Source organism: Amaranthus tricolor, chromosome 11, assembly GCF_026212465.1.
Source record: "Amaranthus tricolor cultivar Red isolate AtriRed21 chromosome 11, ASM2621246v1, whole genome shotgun sequence".
Classification (NCBI taxonomy): Eukaryota; Viridiplantae; Streptophyta; class Magnoliopsida; order Caryophyllales; family Amaranthaceae; genus Amaranthus; species Amaranthus tricolor.
This window is the reverse complement of record NC_080057.1, coordinates 6723003-6744117: the sequence shown is the minus strand read 5'-3', so window position 1 is coordinate 6744117 and position 21115 is coordinate 6723003. Positions and strand designations below refer to the sequence as shown.

At 33.4% G+C, this 21115-nt stretch overlaps 1 protein-coding gene across 1 annotated transcript; it reads right to left on the bottom strand.

The window, feature by feature from the left end:
• Positions 1–9369: 9369 nt before the first annotated feature.
• On the bottom strand, positions 9370–20120 carry LOC130826471 (uncharacterized). The gene is made up of 6 exons (XM_057692058.1): positions 19415–20120; positions 13215–13771; positions 10941–11576; positions 10207–10506; positions 9786–9971; positions 9370–9609 (listed from the first exon to the last, which is right to left on the bottom strand). Exons 1-6 carry the CDS (start codon positions 20118–20120, stop codon positions 9421–9423), a joined length of 2574 nt encoding a protein of 857 aa, XP_057548041.1. The 3' UTR covers positions 9370–9420.
• Positions 20121–21115: the final 995 nt, after the last annotated feature.

Genomic DNA, 21115 nt, shown 5'->3' with positions numbered 1-21115 from the left:
ATTTTGACAACCTTATCATCGCTAGGGATGGGGATGTGTCGAATCTGGGTCGGGTCCAGCTAAACCTAAATCCAGACCCTAATTTTTTTATTGGACCCAAATCCAGATCTAAATCCATAGGGTTTTGAACATTTGGACCCGGACCCTGACCCTTGGGGTTGGCGGATCTAGGGTCTAGATATGGGTCCAAAACGATTATATTTTTTTCTGAAAATTTTTTAAAATATATTACACAATTTTCGACCATTTGTATAAAATTATTTAAACATTTTCGACTAACAAGAATCTTCTAATACTTTATACTAATTGAGCGAATAAATATATGAAGCTTTTTAACATTCAAGTTCTTATAATGAAATATTGATCAAGTTCATTAATTTTTAAAGTATAGATACAACTACCACATTTCAAATTATATGAATCGACAAAGTTAAAAATAAAGTAATGTTTAGAAATATAAAAAATTTCCAATTAAACAATTAGATAGACATGATAACTAATATATACTTCAAAAAAAATGTAAATGGTTTCATGGGTCGAATCGGGTCTCAAATATGTGGACACGGACCCGAACCCTAAGGTCATGGACCCAAATCCGACCCGAATCCTTAAGGTCCAAAATAGGTGGATTCAGACCCTTACATAAGGGTCGGGTCCGGTCGAGTCTAGACCCTTAAGGTCCAAGACCCATGCCCATCCCTAGTAACCGCTTCACATTCACTCTCTCCAACCAAACGGCAAGGTACTCCTTTTCCCTTAGCTTGTTATGTAAATTTTTATAAATTTTCTGCGAGACACAAATATTTTTTTGGCTACCATAACAACAGGGCATGAACCTACTTTCTTCTCTAGAGCTAACAAACATGATCAATGGCGTTAAGCCAATAAAGTGGAAATTGATGCCCTCGAACAAAATGACACATGGACTCTTAAAGAACTTCCTGTGGATAAGACAACTTTGGGTTGAAAATGGGTATACAAAATTAAATACAATGATGACGGCTCTATTAAACAGTATAAAACTCGATTGGTTGTATTGGAAAATCGTCAAAGACTGTGTTGACTTTAAAAAGACCTTTGCTCCCATGGCGAAAATAGATACGTATTGCTTATTGTTGGCTATCGTTGCAGCTAAAACTTGGGAGCTTGATCACGCCTTTCTCCATGGTGATCTTATGTTGACTATTCGCTATTTTGTTACACAAAAGGGCATGTTTCTCCTCATGTTCTTGTGTACGTTGACAATCTTATTATCATGCCATTGTTCACTTTAAAAAGTATCGTAGTGAATGCTTTTACATGAAGGATTAGGTACATTGAAATATTTGCTTGTCCTCGAAGCAGCTCTCGGTACGGATGGCTTATTTATTAATCAACACAAATATACGTTGTACATTATTAGTGAAGCTGGTCTTTTAGGTGCCAAACCAACAAGCAACTCAATAGAGCAACATCATAACCTAGCTCGAACTCAGGGAGTTAGTTTTAAAACCTAAAAAATTACAGACTTCTCATTGGATGGTGTCAATTCTTGGGAGCTCTTCTAATTGCACAATAGGAAGCCATGTTACGGGTCTTACGTTATCTTAAAGGTTGCCCAGGTTAAGGTTTATTTTTACGCCGAAACCGCAAATTAAAAATTAATGGGTATTGTGATAGTGATTGGGCTGGTTGTCCACTAACTTTTCAATCCTTGATTGGATGTTTTGTCTTTCTTGGGTTCTGTCCCTCTCATGTAACACTAAGAGGCAACCACCAGTTTCTCGCTCCTCTGCTGAGGCCGATTATCGTTCTTTGGCTACTATAATAAGTGAGCTAAAATATTTAGTCTATTCTTTCTTGTTTTGGTAATTCTTATTCTCAACCAACGCACCTCTATTGTGATAGTCAAGTCGCTCTTCACATTACTGCTAATCAAGTGTTTCATGAACGTACGAAACATATTGAGGTGAATTGTCATTACATTCGTGACAAGATTCAAAATGGCAATATTAAAACCTCTTACATTCAAACAGAGCAACAATTAGTAGACATATTTATCAAGGCACATGGAAAAGCTCAATTCTTTTATCTTCTACGCAAGTTGGGCATTCGAGAGATCTTTTCAATTAGCAGACATATCATATTAGAATAATTCTCACTGATTCTAGGAGTTAATTTAGTTATGTAAATATTACTCATATATTTTTGTAATCATATGTAGATATAATTACTAGTATAAACAAGTGGTACTCTTCTTTTTCTAAAACACAAAGAAAACAATAACTTTATTAAAAGTATCTACCATTGTTTATATTCTATTTAACATAGAGAGATCTTTTCAATCGTGAACTATTAAAGCAAATAATAATTATAAATAACATTTAATGGTGACCGATTAACTTTTCATTACTCTACTTCTATCATTTAGTAAATTAAACGTCCTAAAGAATAATGAAAAAAGCATTAAATTTATCACAATGATTCGTTCAAAGGAGATTTGACTAGACCAAAGTTGTAAACACACTCTAAGAGGTGTTTGATATGAACTTTTTAATACCAAGTAAGGGATTTGATTACCATTATTTCATATTTTTTGTTTGGTATAATATTAAGTTAACTCAATCTCTTTCCTAAGGGTAATGGATACCCTTCTTTTGTTACCACTCATTTATGTCAAGTAACAAATTCTAATGCTACTTTTGTTGGTGTTTTGATAGTCAAGTAAGTGTTTCCCTTATATATTGTTGTACTAAACAACATATAACTATAATCTTTACTCTTACCCTTAATCCTCTTTATCATTTCTCTTTTCATTATGAAAATGATCGCCAATATCGTTACAATGCTAAGAACAAACAACCACGAACAAAACAAAGTTTGACAATGTAACTAAAAAGGACACAAAGATTTAAGGAGGTTCACCCAATGATGGCTACGTCCTCCGTGGTGTGTAGTTTCTGTTTATATTATATCAAAAGAATACAAACAACACTTCTTAATGAAGAATTACAATTGAGATAGACATAAAACAATAGTGGCTATGTGTTTGGCTTAGGGGTTGTGTTTGATGTGTTTGATGTGTGAGTATGGGAGCTCTATTTATAGTACTAGGTACATGAAGATGAATAGCTCACATGAATACATAGTTAATATTGAGTAATGAATACTATGAAATAACTCTAAGGATTTGAAAGGTCGAAAACAAGCATCCCATACATATCAGAGGATCCGCTCGACAGGATCAGAGAGTTCGCTCGGTCGAGCGGCTCGATCGAGCGAGTATCAGCCAAAACTGGGGCATTCTGTCTGACCGCTCGACCTATCAAAATGACTCGCTCGGTCGAGCGGGTAGGTCGAGCGACCTTACTGCTTCCTCTGTCAGAATTTGATCGAGCATACAATAAATCAAACCCTTTCATTTTCTTCATTAATCTTCATTAACACCCATAATTCTTCATGAATACTCCACACATAATTACACCCATTTAGTTACCATTATCCAAGAGTCACACTCATGAATTCAACCCTTTAATGTGCACTCAAGTCACACACTACCATTCATAACAATCTCCACCTTGACTTGAGTTCACCCAAGTCAAAACATTCATCAATCCACTTCATAATAAAAAACATACACACCTCAAAATGCCCAAGAGGGCATTATTTCAAGCAAGGAGCTAAGCCTACCAAGTCAACACACAATTCAAACTTGGTAGTAGGTAATGACTTTGTCATCATGTCGGCCGGATTTTCCGTAGTGTCAATCTTCTTCAACAACACCCTTTTGTGCTCAACTTCATCCCGGATGAAATTATACTTAATATCAATGTGCTTGGACCTTCTATGAAATGTATTTTGATTTCTAGCCAAATGAATTGCACTTTGACTATCACAATGCACACTTACCTCACACACCTTATTGCACATTTCACCAACAAGACCTTTTAGCCATTTTGCCTCTTTGAATGACTCGGCCACGGCTATGTACTCCGCTTCGGTCATTGAAAGAGAAACCACATCTTGCAACGATGATTGCCAACTAATCGCCGAACCACCCAAAGTAAACACGAACCCACTTGTGGACTTTCTATTATCTAGATCACCACCATAATCCGAGTCACAAAACCCGGTTAGCTCGCTTGCATTTTTCCCATACATGAGACAAACATTTGAAGTATCTTTCAAATACCTCAATAACCATTTTAGTGTCTCCCAATGTCCCTTCCCTGGATTAGACATATATCTACTCACCAAACTCACCGCATGAGCAATGTCGGGTCTAGAACATACCATAGCATACATAACGCTACCAACGGCACTAGTGTATGGAATTCTTACCATTTGCCCTTCATCCGCCTTTGTTTGTGGACACAAATTCTTGGATAATTTGAAATGAGAAGCAAAAGGAGTAGACACACCTTTAGCATCATCCATAGATAAACGTTGCACAACTTTCTCAATGTATTTCCTTTGACTAAGGTATAGGATACCCTTAGCCCGATCTCTCAAAATCTCCATCCCAAGGATCTTCTTGGCTTCACCAAGATCTTTCATATCAAATTCACTTGAAAGCAATTATTTCAAGTTCTCCACCTTAAACAAAGAACTACATGCTACTAGCATGTCATCAACATATAAGAGCAAATATAATAAAGAACCATCTTCAAACTTCTTAAAATAGACACAACTATCATAAGAACTTCTAATAAAATCATGTGAAATCATAAAGGAATCAAACCTTTTGTACCATTGCCTTGGAGATTGCTTCAACCCATACAATGACCTCTTCAATCTACACACATGATTCTCCTTACCGGCTACCTCAAAACCTTCCGGCTGTTTCATAAAGATTTCTTCTTCAAGCTCACCGTGAAGAAAAGCCGTTTTTACATCCAATTGATGTAACTCCAAATCCTCCATCGCCACCAAAGCAAGCAATGCCCTTATAGAAGAGTGTTTCACCACCGGTGAGAAAACCTCATGAAAATCAACACCCTCAATTTGAGAGTATCCCTTTGCAACTACCCTTGCTTTGTAGATGGGAGGAATATCACTAGAAGGACCCTCCTTCCTCTTGAATATCCACTTGCACCCCACAATTTTCTTTTTCTTTGGTGCAACAACGATATCCCAAGTTCCATTCTTTGCAAGAGACTCCATCTCTTGCTTCATAGCAATCAACCACTTGCTTGAGTCATTTGAGGCCATAGCCTCCTTGTACATACTTGGTTCATTTAACCCTTCGACTTCGCTAGCAATGTTGAGAGCATAAACCACATAATCACACTCTTCAATATACCTCCTTGGAGCCACGATCTTCCTTCTTTGCCTAGTTGTGGACAAAGGAGGAGACCTTTGTTGAACATCATCATAATTTTCCTCATCATCAATATTAGAAGGTTGAACCTCCACTTGTGCATCATCATTTACATCATTATCAAAAGATTTTTCAACACTAGATACAAGCATGCTATTGTCATCAAAAACAACTATAATACCCCAGATTTAGCTTGAAAAGGGATTGATAGACTACACATATCAACAAGGTACATCTTCTTTGCTAGGGAGCCCATTTGCTAAGAACTCCACAGTTAAGCGTGCTTGGTGGGGAGCAATCTTAGGATGGGTGACCTCCTGGGAAGTTTTCCCGGGTGCGCACGAGTGAGGCCAAAGTGCGCTGGAAAGACTTATGTTGGTTTGTGGGGCCAGTCTACAGTCTCCATGAGTAGTCACCAGCGGTCCGAGGGGCCGGGGTGTTACAAAATGGTATTAGAGCAACCATGCGACCGTGGCTGATTGTGTGTTCAGTGCACCTAGCAGGGGAAAGATCCTGAAGTTACGGTCCAACGAGGACGTTGTATTCTTAAGTGGGGGTGAGTGTAATACCCCAGATTTAGCTTGAAAAGGGATTGATAGACTACACATATCAACAAGGTATATCTTTTTTTCTAGGGAGCCCATTTGCTAAGAACTCCACAATTAAGCGTGCTTGGTGGGGAGCAATCTTAGGATGGGTGACCTCCTGGGAAGTTTTCTCGGGTGCGCACGAGTGAGGCCAAAGTGCGCTGGAAAGACTTGTGTTGGTTTGTGGGGCCAGTCTACAGTCTCCACGAGTAGTCACCAGCGGTCCGAGGGGCCGGGGTGTTACAACAACATCTGTAGAAACAATTATTTTCTTTGATTCATTACACCACACCCTATACCCCTTTACACCCACTCCATATCCCACAAAAATACCTTTTCTAGCCCTAGGTTCTAACTTACCATCATTTACATGAATATAAGCTGGACAACCAAAAATCCTAAGACTAGAATAGTTTACCGGAGTGTTGTACCACACTTCTTGTGGCGACTTGAATTTCAAGGCGGTATGAGGTGAACGGTTGATCAAATAACATGCCGTAGCGACCGCTTCGGCCCAAAATTGCTTCCCCAAATTAGCTTGTTTTAGCATGCATCTAGCCCTTTCCAACAATGTTTTATTCATCCTCTCCGCAACACCATTTTGTTGAGGACGACCTGCACAAGTTCTATGTCTAACAATACCTTCATTAGAACAATATTTGAGAAATTTATTATCAACAAATTCAAGACCATTGTCGGTTCTTAAGGTCTTGATGCTCCTTCCGGTTTTCTTTTCAATCATCTTCTTCCATTCCAAGAAGACATCAAACACTTCATTTTTATGTTTTATAAAATAACACCAAACTTTCCTAGAGAAATCATCAATAAAGGTCAACATGTAACTACAACCACTAAGGGAGGGCATTCGAGAAGGCCCCCACAAATCGGAATGGACATAATCTAAAATTCCCTTAGTGTTGTGAACGGCGGGTTTGAAACTAACTCTCTTGTGTTTCCCATAAACACAGTGTTCACAAAAACCAAGGTTTCTAAATTTCTTCCCATCAAATAAACCTTGTTTAGAGAGTTCAAACATACCTCTTTCGCCCATGTGACCAAGCCTCAAGTGCCAAAGTTTGGTGTCATGATCGGACATTGTACTTGTGGAATCGTTTGCCGAGCCAAGAATGGTTGAACCTTGAAGAGCATACAAACTCCCATTCAACTTCCCTTTCATCACAACTAGTGAGCCTTTGGCAACCTTCATAACTCCACCTTCACAAGTGATTCTACACCCGATCTTATCAAGAGTACCCAAAGATAAAAGATTCTTTTTCAACCCCGGGACATACCTTACATCGGTTAAGGTCCTCACAATCCCATCAAACATCTTCACTCTAATGCTCCCAATCCCAACAACCTTACAGGTAGTGTTGTTTCCCATGGTAACATTTCCCCCATCAACACTTTCAAAGGTATGGAAGAAAGTTTTGTTGGGAGTCATGTGGATGTGCACCCCGAATCAAGAATCCATTCATTATTATCTTTGTACTCATGAGTGGCAACTAGAACATCACCATCATCACTATCATTCACATAACTAGCATTAGCATTGCTAGTTCCTTCCCTAGCCTCTTCCTCATTTTTCTTTTTAAGCTTCCAACAATCCTTCTTGATGTGGCCCTTAAGCTTGCAATAATTACAAGTTTTAATTTTATTTGGCCTAACGGACTTGGACCTCCCTTTACCCTTGTTTCCACTCCCACTAGTGGAACCTTTCTCTTGTGACCTCCCTTTCACAAACAAACCATCACTAGCATTGCTTTGTGACTTTTGTGATAATTGTGAATCAATAAGGTCCCTTTGTGTTAAGGCACTCTTCACATCATCACTACTCAAATTATCTCTACCATAAAGTACAGTTTCTCTAAAATTTTTATAAGAAGGGGGTAGAGAACATAAGAGATAAATTGCCAAGTCTTCATCATCAAGATTGACATCAATATTTTGTAAATCTATAACAATGGAATAAAACTCATCTAAGTGAGGTTTCAAAGGTTTACCTTCCTCCAAGCGTAAATCGTAGAGTCTACTTTTCAAAAGTAGCCTATTGGTAACACTCTTGGCCATGTAGAGTGATTCTAACTTCTCCCATATACTCTTGGTTGTTGTTTCTTTAACAACCTCTCTTAGAACTTCATTGGAAAGGCATAATTGGATTGCCGATAATGCCTTAGTGTCTATCTCTTCCCATCTCGATGCGTACATTCCTTCCGGCATCTTATCTACACCATCAATGGCCTTATGCACACCGTTTCGGATCAAAATGGCTCTCATTTTGACTTGCCATAAGCCAAAATTTACATTTCTATCAAACTTCTCTATGTCGAGCTTCATTGTAGTCATGATTCTCTAATAACAACTTCTAAAACACCGTAAAAACAACTTGGCTCTGATACCAATTGAAAATGATCGCCAATATCGTTACGATGCTAAGAACAAACAACCACGAACAAAACAAAGTTTGACAATGTAACTAAAAAGGACACAAAGATTTAAGGAGGTTCACCCAATGATGGCTACGTCCTCCGTGGTGTGTAGTTTCTGTTTATATTATATCAAAAGAATACAAACAACACTTCTTAATTAAGAATTACAATTGAGATAGAGATAAAACAATAGAGGCTATGTGTTTGGCTTAGGGGTTGTGTTTGATGTGTTTGATGTGTGAGTATGGGAGCTCTATTTATAGTACTAGGTACATGAAGATGAATAGCTCACATGAATACATAGTTAATATTGAGTAATGAATACTATGAAATAACTCTAAGGATTTGAAAGGTCGAAAACAAGCATCCCATGCATATCAGAGGATCCGATCGACCGGATTAGAGAGTTCGCTCGATCGAGCGGCTCGATCGAGCGAGTATCAGCCAAAACTGGGGCATTCTGTCTGACCGCTCGACCTACCAAAATGACTCGCTCAGTCGAGCGGGTAGGTCGAGCGACCTTACTGCTTCATCTGTCAGAATTTGATCGAGCATACAATAAATCAAACCCTTTCATTTTCTTCATTAATCTTCATTAACACCCATAATTCTTCATGAATACTCCACACATAATTACACCCATTTAGTTACCATTATTCAAGAGTCACACTCATGAATTCAACCCTTTAATGTGCACTCAAGTCACACACTACCATTCATAATCATAACACATTACATTTTATGTTTTCGTACCAAACACCCTTAAATTCATACTGATGTAAGACATGATCTAAATCTATTATACTATTGTGTAAGCATTTACCTAATTTCTTTTGTGACTCTAACTATTACATCAATGATGTTAAGTGAGTTCCATCTACATGATATTTGATTAAATTGAATGAACAGAACAATATCCTTGTTAGCTACTCAAAAAATTTTGTTTTTTGGATTAAACCCCTTAGTTTTTTACTCCATTTCATAAATTTCTTAATTAAACTATTAACTAAACATATATTGCTTTACATTTGATTCCAATAATTGATAACTTGATATACTAGAGATTCTAACTCAAAATTTAATCAATCCTACAATGTATCTTACGTTAATTTATCAAAAAATTGCCTTGGTTTACTGTATCTAACAAGCTTGGTTGCACCACATTATCATGTTCTATAGTCTCTAAATCCGGAGTTTCTTCTTCTTTATCATCTCCTTCGATGTTACTCGAATGATGCATAACATAATCAACATCAGCTTTCGCATTCTCTTCATAAGTAGTAGATTCATCATCCTGTTCAAATTCATGTCATATAATTAGTAAATCACAAATAAATATATACTCAAGTATTTCAAGAAATAATCCTAGCTAGTTGGGTTATATTTTACTACACATTAGACGAGGAGAAGCTAAAAAATAACATAAATTCTTAAATGAGACGTCTGGTTGTTAAAAGGGAATAAACTTACATGAATAGTTTGGTAATTAAGTGGGTCATCTTTAATTTCATTTTGGATTTGACTTTGACTTTTTAATTCTTCTAATCTTGATTGATCATGGTTGTTTTCCTGACTAATAGTTGAAAAAGAATCTGATATGGCTTCCATTGGACCGGAAATCACTTCATTCTCACTTCCTACATCTTTATCTTCATCCTGTAATTAAAATTCACGAAAAGAAGAAAAATCATAATCACACCCAAGTCTTAAGTATAAGCCTTTTCTCAAACTTAATAACAATGTCAAAGTCTTATTCAAACAAATGGGGATTGAATAAATAAATGTGGTTGTCCGCATAAATTTTCTTTCTCCATACAATTTGATTTTTTATCATCTCCGCCTATAAATCTAAACCCATCATAATAATTTATTTATTCATGTAGTGAATTACCTCAAAGCTTCGCAAGTGATATTCATAAGGCTCAGAAATGGATGAAGATTGATCATGAAGAACTTTGTTGAGTTCCCTTGAATTAAATTCATCAGAACTTGAACTTGTGATTTCTTTTGGTGCTTCAATTTGGTTAGTTATAATAGTACTTCCTTCACTACTTCCTTGAGATCCCTCTAAATCATGATTCCTTTCTTCTTGTTCATCTTTGTACTTTTCATTCACTTCAAAGTTGGGATTCATCTCATGTTGAATTGATTCCATTGTTATTGATTCTCTAACATGAGATGGTTCCCCTTCCTAGATTTGATTAGAATAACATAATAAACTAATATCATTATTAACAATTTGTATATGAGACTTTTAATATGTTATTTTACCAATAATTTCGACTGATTTGATTGTTGGTACGTAATAAATAATGGTATTAAGAATGATTTATAGTGTAATTTTTTATGAAATGAAACTTTGTTCATAAAAAAGTTTTTTATTCCGAATTTTTATTTTTCTATTACCATCGATGCCACATTTTCATATGGTAGTGCATTGAAATAAAATTTGTGAAGAAAAGAAGACGATTGGAGCAGAACAAGAATGTTCATTTCACTGGTCTAACGATTTTCCTACTAATGTAATTACATTAATTTTTCATTATCTGCACCATTTAATACTTTACCAAACAGATAGTAAAAAATCAAAAACGATACTGATCAATTGGTTTTAAGCAAACAAACCTCAAAAACATTAGAGGCGGATTCCGCAGGAGGCAAACTAGCCAAAAATTCAGCAATATGTTCAGCTTTACTCTGCATTTGATTTGTTAAACTTTCCGAAGATGATGAAAGTGATGATCTTGACTCCACAATCTCTCCATCCACACTCCTCAAATCCACCACAATCCTACTCTTCAATGGATTACTATCAGGCAAAATCGATGTCGGCGAAACTTCCCCTTCACCTTCAACTTCAACTTGATCAACTTCTGGATGTTGTTGTTGTTCCTCTATTAACGTAGGAGGAAGACGACGATTTACGACATCACCGACAAAGTTATCCAATGGTGTTAAACTGGTGGAAGCTTCTTTACGTATGGCTTCATTTTGTAACTTAAAACTAAGTCCGAATTCCCCAAGTTTAGTAGGATGAGGTGATGCACCCCATAACTCATTATCATCTCCAGAGTAATTAGTATCCTTATCCACGTCTCCATCGTATGATTCTTGATCTGTGGATGAGTTTGGAGAGGTAGGATCAACGGCGCTACAGGATCCTGCCATGGTTGGGGATCCAGCTTCTGAGACCTCCACTTGCATGTCTGATGCTATCGAGAAATTTGAGGTGTGGTGAGGGTTTGTGTAATATGATCGCTCCTGCATCGGTTGCGAATGCACCAATTAATTACATTTTACAAATAATAATAAGCCAAATCTGTGAATAATACTCTCACCGACTAATTGCTCATTCACTTAAAATACCCTCATCTATTATTTAAATTTGTATACACCTAGTTATTGGGATACTTAAATTTGCATATTATAATGCATATTATTTTCAACCCGCTACTTTCGGTATTTTGGGTAAATGCACAATATTAGGAGTTCGTATACAAGATTAAGTATCATGAATAGATATACAAGGTTAAATAATAATTTGAATATTTTGAGTCAATGAAAGAATAATATTCACAAAAGCAAACAACAAATAAAATATATAGGGAACAATGTAGGGTAATTTTTTGTTAGTTAGTTGATTATATATTGTGGTTATTAAGAGCGATGTTTGGCAAAATAGTTTACTAGGTAATTTTAGTTTATTTTGATAAAATTAAAGGGTTGAGTTGTCAAACCAGCTAATGCTAATGTCTGGTAAATTAGCTGGTTGAAACAACTTAATTGTTTTGATTAAGCTATTTTTGAACAAGTTGTTCATAATAGCGAGTTCAAAATCAGCTAATCAACTATCAACTATTGGCTATCAGTCGTTTGCCAAACACCCTTAAGTCAATTCCTACAAACATGTTAGGATTATCGGTTACTTTTATTCACCAAGTAATCAAAACAAGATTAAGATAATTAATCTAGATAGTTAGTGTAAACAAGAAGAGGACAAAGTACTATTCTTGTGATTGGTTGATTGGGTACAAAGCAAGTACCATTAGTACATTGTACTAATAGCATTCAGAGAAGGACAAAGTGTAAGAGCTTTGGGGACCAAGGGACAAGTGGCAACACAAGAAAACAGAATCTTTGTTGGGCCACTGTAGGCCGCTCGATTTGCACCTGGTCGAGCCAGGGTGGAGCAGGGGTGGAGCCATGCATCTGCTGGTTTCTGACGTGACATACAGCCTGCTGCTGTGTTTGTACATTGCTGCCCCCATTGTATTTCACTAAGTCCCATATCTTTTGCCTATAAATACCTTGTCCTAGGACCTCATAAGGTGCACCAAAGTCTCATTGTAATAGAGCAACCTTCTAACTTATTTCTCACCCTATCAGCTCCTCTCTTTCTTATATTAAATCTCCACTGTAATACCTATTAAGTTTGTTATTTCTCCTTTAAACACATAATATAATTTTAGGCTAGATAGTGGATGTAGCCCATTAATTAGTGAACCACCTTAAATACTTGTCTTGATTATTTACTTTATTTTTGCCATTCATCATTATATTGCATTATTTGGTTCTAAACATTGACACAACATAAACACCCAATTTAAACCTTATTTTTGTGATCCTTGAATGAGATTAATAGCCACTCCTTTCAAAACATATTTGGTTCAATTTGCTATTGGAGCTCATTATAGTTAGACCAACACACCAAAGTTAACATAAAACATTATTCATAGCAGTTTTTTGCACAAAATCATTTATTGAACACGTTTATTACCTGATTAAAACCTTACCAACAAACTAAAAGTCAAACTGAATAAAAAGTGACCAAAAATCTACATAATCTTAAAATATAAATCAAGAATAAGTGAATTACAACTAGAAAATGGTATTTATTACCTGCATCTTAGTGGGTAAAACATTGGTAGAAGTACTAGTTTCTGTAGAAAAGAGTTGGCGAGTTTGAGTATTAGGTAGTGAAATTGTGTTATTCTTAATTAGAATTCCAGTATTCCTTGGGAAGGCCAAACAAGTTAGAACCTTTCTTACTGAGTTTCTAAACGCCTCATTCTTATGTACATTTAAACGACTACCCATCTCACTATTAGATGATGAACACGAACTTTCTTCTTCATCATCATTACCATTATCACTTTCTTTGTAATCGATATGATGTTGTGTAGATTGAGCTTCATCATCATCTCTTGAAGAAGTAATTTGTTCCGAATCTATATGAAAACAATTATCATCCTCTTCTTCGTGATTTGAAATTTGGGTTTGGTTATTCTCTGTTAGACTTATAAAATGATTATCAGAGTCTACAGTTTCTGTATGGATAGCAAAAGGATTTTCGAATTTTTGAGATTCTTCTTCTTCTAGAGGTTGGGAACTTAAGGTTTCGTCTTCATTATTTTTTTTATTATTGCCTTCTAGATCTTGTATTGGCTTAACTGTAACTGCAATGCAATTAAATAAAAAAGATATTAGAAAATGTATGGTTTAACGAAAATATTATAATTAAATGGAAATTTACCTAAAATAATTCACTTTTTTATTTATTTTTTACAATAATCTCAACTTTTGATTAACCATAAATAAATTCAAAATTTAGGATCATTTACCCAAGAACATAGTTACCTAAATGGTGAACGATTTTTGCAAGTTAATCGCCACACAAAACAAAAAGAAAAATAAAATCAAAAATAAAAAATAAAAAAAATTAAAAGTTAAAATCGAAAAATAAACTTACTTGATTCTTTTTTTATTTTTACAACTTTTTGAGTTTCTTATAATTTAATTTTGTATTTTTTTTCTATTTTTTTTTAAGAAAAATGACTTGGTATATAGGTAAAAGGTTATCTTGGTACATTCTTAGTAAGCTCCTTATAGTGAGATTATTCATAGTTAATCAAAAATTGAAATTATTGAAGAAAAAAATAAGTAAAAGATAAGATTATTTTAAGTAATTTTTCCTAATTAAAATGTAATTATGTTATGAACAAAGAAATAGGAGGATAAGAAAAAATTATTTTATTTTAATTTTAGCACAAAATGTAAATAAATGATGAAAAACTCTCTTAATATTTTGTTAATCTCTATTCTCTTTTTTAGTAAAACAATGGCAAGCAAATTTTTAATCTAATCAACCAATCACCCCTAGGGTGTGTTTGGCAAGAAGGAATTGAGATTGGGATTAGAATTGTGGGATAGGATAATAAAAAGTCTCTTGTTTGTTTGAGGTAAATAAAATTAGTAAATATTGAGAGTTGAGACTTGAAAAGGAAAAAGTTTAATTAAAAAAGTTTAGAAGGGAGGTTGATAATTTGAATTGAAACTGGATAAGTTATATAAAAATATTTTTGTCATTAATGAAAATAAAGACAAGTAAAGAGTTATAAGGATAACTTTGTAATATAATCAATTTTTATTTATTTCCATACTAGATAATGCCTATGCGATGCGCGAGTTTATTAAAATTTCTGACATATTTGTATAAACTTAGATTTTGTTATTATTTAATAAATAAAATTGAAATGATTTATAAATAATTGGAAAAAATTAAAATCCATGATTTTCTAATATATTAAATGATATGACCTAAAAAATAAAAAAAATAATCAATATAGTTAATATTATAGTCATAATTAGTAAGTAGTAAAGTCAAATGTATAAATATTAATTATAATAACAATGACATCACCATTGAGTTTTAGAGGGAAAATTTTTCTTAATATTGTGTCACGTAAGTAAATTTAAAAAGTAATGATGTCATTAGTATTTTCTTTTAGTAATAGTTATAGATCTATTTTTATCATTTGTCAAAGTCTCAGTTTAATTCTCATACTAAAATCTCATTTTAAGTCTTAACAATAGTCTTTTAATTCTCATTTCCACGTGCCACATACTCCCTAATTCCCTAATGATAGTGATTCATATACACGACATAAATAAAAAAGATGAATTTATATTTGATTCATTCCTCAATGAAAATATGCTCACCTTTTGGAGGTAACTCTTCCGAGAGATGTATTGTCTGTTGATTTTCTATATATAGATCAAAAGAACCCAATTAAAAACCAATGGAAATATAATGTTTCTATATGCCAGAACATTTAAAATTACACGATTCCATTATTTGTTTAAATTTTTTGGTTGAATTTGACTCTTAACATACTATTATTTTAAATTGAAATTGTTAAAGTAAGTGCCAATAATCTTAATAACGACGTTAACTTTAAACACATAATCGAACATGCTTTGTCTTGTACTTTAGAGAGGGTCGATAAAGATGTGTCGAATATGGGTGGTTTAAGGTTTGGAACGGTTTGATGAGAGTTGTTTGATCAAAGCAACAAGAAGAGAAACAGACTGTGAGCGGCTCGACCAGGCGCTCGATCGAGCTATGTCTGGCTCGACCGGTCGAGCAGTGTTGGCTCGGTCGAGCAAGGTGTGCAGAAAAAGTCAGTATCTTCTCTGGAAGCTCGCTCGACCGAGCGAGGTAGTGGCTCGGGTCGAGTGGAAATTCAGCAGACTATTTTGGATTCTGTTTTGGTCAGAATTTGTAATATCTATACAATAATGTGGTGCATTACTCTATTGTTTATTGTAATGTTTATTGCCATAATTAATTAGGATGTTAATTGAGATGTTACATGTATGTTTATGGTGATTTATGAGGGAATACTAAGAGTGATGAATATCTTGCCTATAAATAGGATTCATCACTCATAGTAACATTCACCAAAAACACACATATTGTTGAGAGGGCTATTGCATTGTTAGAAACTTGAGAGTATTCTTACTTTGCTTTAGTATTTGGGATCTTGAGAGATTGTTCTCAAGATAAGGGAGGTTTATTATACTTGTAATTGTTGAATTCATTATAATAAACTATATTTGAGGGGGAGGTATTCAAGATACCCCATAAACACTTGTGTACATTTTTGCATTATATTTTTCATTTGTTTTTCTTTGTTAAACCTCTTTGAGGCTTGCGCTTTCAGAAATATGTAGTACCACGATCAGAAGTACATGTTGCATTTGATGGAATGTAATATGAAAAATTTAGAATAAACTAGACTAAATTGAGCCTAAAAATTCTAGACAATGATAGAAAAATCTAAAAAAGTAATATATAAGAATACTCTAGAAAAATGTAGATTTGTGTAATAAACTTCTCAAACTCCCTATATTTTAGTATTAATAGATTGTTTGGCTTGCTAAGGTGGGTGTGCACCAATGATGTGCAAAAGAGATGTGCACCTTATAGTGAGAGGTGTGAGAGATAAGTGAAACATGAGCTCACATAAAAACATAATTGAAGAGTGTATAGGTGTAGAACAAGTGTTCCACCAAAAATATTCTTGTACAAATTATGACGTAATCAAATATTTGCATTTAGTTAATGTAATACAATATTTGTATGGGTCCAATTACAAATTCTGCGTGTGCCCCAACATTTCAATCATGGCATCAGTGCTGAAAGATCAGGAGACCAAGAATAAAGTACAAAAGGGGCAAAGAAAGGATTGGAGGACCACAATAAGATGGGCGGTAATTATTTAGCATATCTTACAAGAATAGACTAATAAAGAAAAGTTACAATGAGAAAATAACAAAATAAAATTGATGAATGATGTTGGTGACAAGAGCACTAATAAAATTAGAAAAATAAAGAAAAAAATTTAAAAATTAAGTAGGTTAGTGACAAGAGCACTAACAAAAATATGAAAATGGAAAAGGTTAATGACATAAGCATTAACATAAAAAGAGAAAAACTTAATTAAAAGATGTAACAGAAGAAATTATGAAGAATGTTGATGGCATGGGCATTAATATAAGAATTTAAAGAAATTTGACAATAAAAGAGAATAAAAAATTAACATTTATAAAAGGAATATGAAAAGTTGATGACATGAGCACTAACTAAAAGAAAAGAAAATGAAAATTTGAAAACAAATTAGTAGGAGCTGATAAAAAGAGTACAACAATAGGAGAAGACAAAAACAAATAAAAGAAGTGAAAAAATATGGTGAAATTTGAAATGTTAAAGAGAATAAAAGAGAAATTTGAAATGTTAAAGAAGATAAGCAAGCAAGAAGATCAGTAAGTGTTGGTGACATGTGCATCAGCAATCACTCCAGATTTTGTGTACAAGATTTTTAATATTAGGGGGAGTGATGGAATGTAATATGAAAGATCTAGAATAAACTAGACTAAATTGATCCTAAAAAATCTAGACAATGATAGAAAAATCTAGAAAAGTAAATATATAAGAATACTCTAGAGAAATATAGATTTGTGTAATAAACTTATCAAACTCCCTACATTTTCGTATAAATAGATTGTTTGGCTTAATAGGGTGGGTGTGCACCAATGATATGCATAATGAGAGGTGTGAGAGATAAGTGAGAGATGACCTCACATAAAAATTTAAGTGAAGAGTACAATGTATAGGTGTGGAATAAGTGTCCCACTAAAAATATTCTTGTACAAATTATGATGCAATCAAGTATTTGTATTCACTTAATGTAATACAATATTTGTATGGGTCAAACTATAAATTTTGCGTGCGCCCCAAAATTTTTATCAGCGTCTACATTACTAACTAAATGACTCTTGTGAAGGATGTGATAGAATATATAATAAATCATATGACTTCAACTATCAGATTTAAACTGTTAGTTGTATCGGTTACTTTAACCATATATAGATACTCATTCCAAGTGTATATAACTTGTCTAAACAACTTGGAAATCAAGGAGCGTCGTTGAGGAAATTTAAAAGAGAACAATTGAATCATATTGTACTACAATATTTCAATTAATGTTTACAACGTAAAACACAATTAATCACCTTAAATTACGTAAAATTCTATATCTATGTTTCTTATATTATTTGAGGCGAGTTAAATAAGTTTGTCATATGCAATACTCTACACTCACTTGTATACTTCTCTATCATATCCAATACGTCATATTATTATTTTTATGTTAACATTTACTGAATTAAATATAACAAATTGACTGTAACATAGAAATATAGGATAAATAGTTAGAATTACACATTTACAAATCAATTGAGTTTAAATTACCTTCTTTATTAAGTGTCAATTGCTCTAGCATTTCCTTGAATTTTTCCTCTGCATCTTTAATAAACAAATTGCAATGTATTATTATTAGAGTATAAAAAACAACAAAACAAAATTTCTATCAATACAAACTTTACATAAAATAATCAAATCAAATTAGAGTTGTGCTTTAATTTTTTTTTGTTTGGATCGGAAATGTTATGTTCTGTTATGACTTAAAGTGACATCTTATATTTACCGAGATGGTTACATCTCTCAAAATTAAGATTTTAAGTAAGTTACAAAATAGGTTTCACCTATATCACACACCCGTAAATCAAATATTTAAGTGTAAATTAGAATATATTTTGCAGGTGTTTGACGGTTGCTGGTAGTATTGACTTTTTATTAGCTATTTGTTTAGGATATGTTTTGTTTAAAATTGTTACTCTCTCCGTTCTTTTTTGATCTTCCACATTACTATAACGGGTAGTTTCAAAAGTTCTTCCACTTTAGAATACCTTCTATTTTTAGAAAGTTTTTATCCCACTTTTACCCCTTAAAATCCCCTCTTTTCTTTTAATGTACCTCTTTTCTTTTATTTATAATTATTTTCTCTCTCATACTTTCAATACAATCATTACTTCACACTACTATTTAATTAAAATAATACCCACTACAACCTCGTACTTCCAATACAATTATTACTTCACATTACTATTTAATTAAAATAATATCCACTACAATCCAAAGATTCTATCTTCCTTAATATGTGTGAAAAATCCAAAGTGTAAGATGAAAAAAGAACGGTTTTATTAACTATTTGCTCTATAAAGAGGGGATAAAAAGGCAAAAAAACAAATTAAAAATAAAAAAGTATTCACTTCAATTTATTTGGTTTTCGTTTTAAAAGATATTTGTCAAATACATGTTTCGGTTATTTGATTTGCCAACAGGCAAAAGTAAAAAATCAATCGAAAAACTATTTGTCAAACCCACCAATTAGCATACAAGGACGTAAGAATGTTACCAGATTCCCTTCTAAATCGTGTAAATCCCGGTTTATCCGACACACTTCTAGGCTTTGTTAATAAACCAAAAACAGATTTCCCAACATGATCCTCCAAATCATGACTCATAGAACGATCCTTAGCTTGTTCTTCACTCATAAAGAAATCTTCATCAAAACTACCTCCTGTAAGAACAGGCTTTTCTTCCAGAGGATCATAAGGTAGATCAAAAGGATTCCTTGATGTGGGAAGCAACACAGAAGGAGCTGATCCAGGTTGATGATTATGATCATTTTCAACTTCATTAAAATGTAATTGACCAATCACCCCTTTTTCTTTAGATAAAACAATGGGCCCCACAACTAAATTATGATCCATTTGATCATCAAATAATAACCTTTGATCATGATCATCAAATGGGTAAAAATGGGGTCTTCTGGGTTGCATACTTAACAATTTTCTTGCTTTTCTTTTGGCAATTAAACTTTCTAATCTCTTGTTTCGTTCGATTTCTAAGGAACCTAATTCCATTAAATTTCTCTGATCATCTTCTGTCCATTCCACAACAAGCTTGTTTTTCTTTAAATTTTGTGTTTGATCATCTTCTTCATCTGTTTGTGACTCCGTATCTGAATGATTAGGACTAATTTCTGTTGTAAAAACTTGTGTTTTTGCTGTATTTTTTGTGTTGTTTTTGTTTGTTTTACCAAATGTTCTTCTACTCATTTGTGTTTGTAAATATGGGCGACGATTATTTTGATCAAAAATGGATGTAAAATCACATGTATTCTTTGTTATTGAGGCATCATTTTTGTTTGGGTTTTCTTGTTTATCCAATCTAAATCTTGGTCCTCCAATAAGGATTGCTAAGCAAATTACCAATGGGAAAGTGTAAAATAGAAGGTTGAAAACATAAGGGAATAAGATGTATAAAACATAGAAGAACAATAAAACAAAGGAAACTAATGGGTGATCTTTTGCCCATTGATAACATGTTTTTATCAAATATTGAAAACATGAATTTATCAAGATTTTAACATCATTCATGTCAATACCCATTTCTTGTATTTTTAATTTTATGTTTTTCATGGTGGTAAATTTACATTTATGAAGCAATACGATGATCAATTTTGGGTGAACATATGTTGGAGAAATGTGGTAAAAAAAGAGGTGCAAAGAATGAAATTTGAAGGAAACTTTCTATAATTTTGATCATAGAAGATGTTCATTGGAGTTTTCCTATATTTTTCTTGACAAAAAAATTGGATAATGATTCTTCATTTTTAGAATAACTTATCCTTTGGCTCATAGAATACCATGTTATTCCTTCAATATAGGCCTTCCAATTTCATATATATTTTTGTTTTTTTACTTTTTCTAATTTTATTGGACGCACACAATAATGAAGGTAAAATGAAAGAGAATGCTAAATGGGGGCATGAAAACTAAATGTATGAATGAATTTTAGATTTCTATGTTTTGCCAGATAGGCCTACATATGTTCATGTCATGACCAAAATTTTTACATATTTTATATACAATATAAATAAATATTTGTATTAAAAACAAAATAAAATTAATTTTTAGTATAATTTATAAACTTATTAACATAACATTAAAAATTACTCCTGATAACATATATCTACATGAAAATAAAATAACAATTTCTCTTGTATTTGTGTAGAAATTATCGAATTTATAAGACGATTTAAAGTATTAAA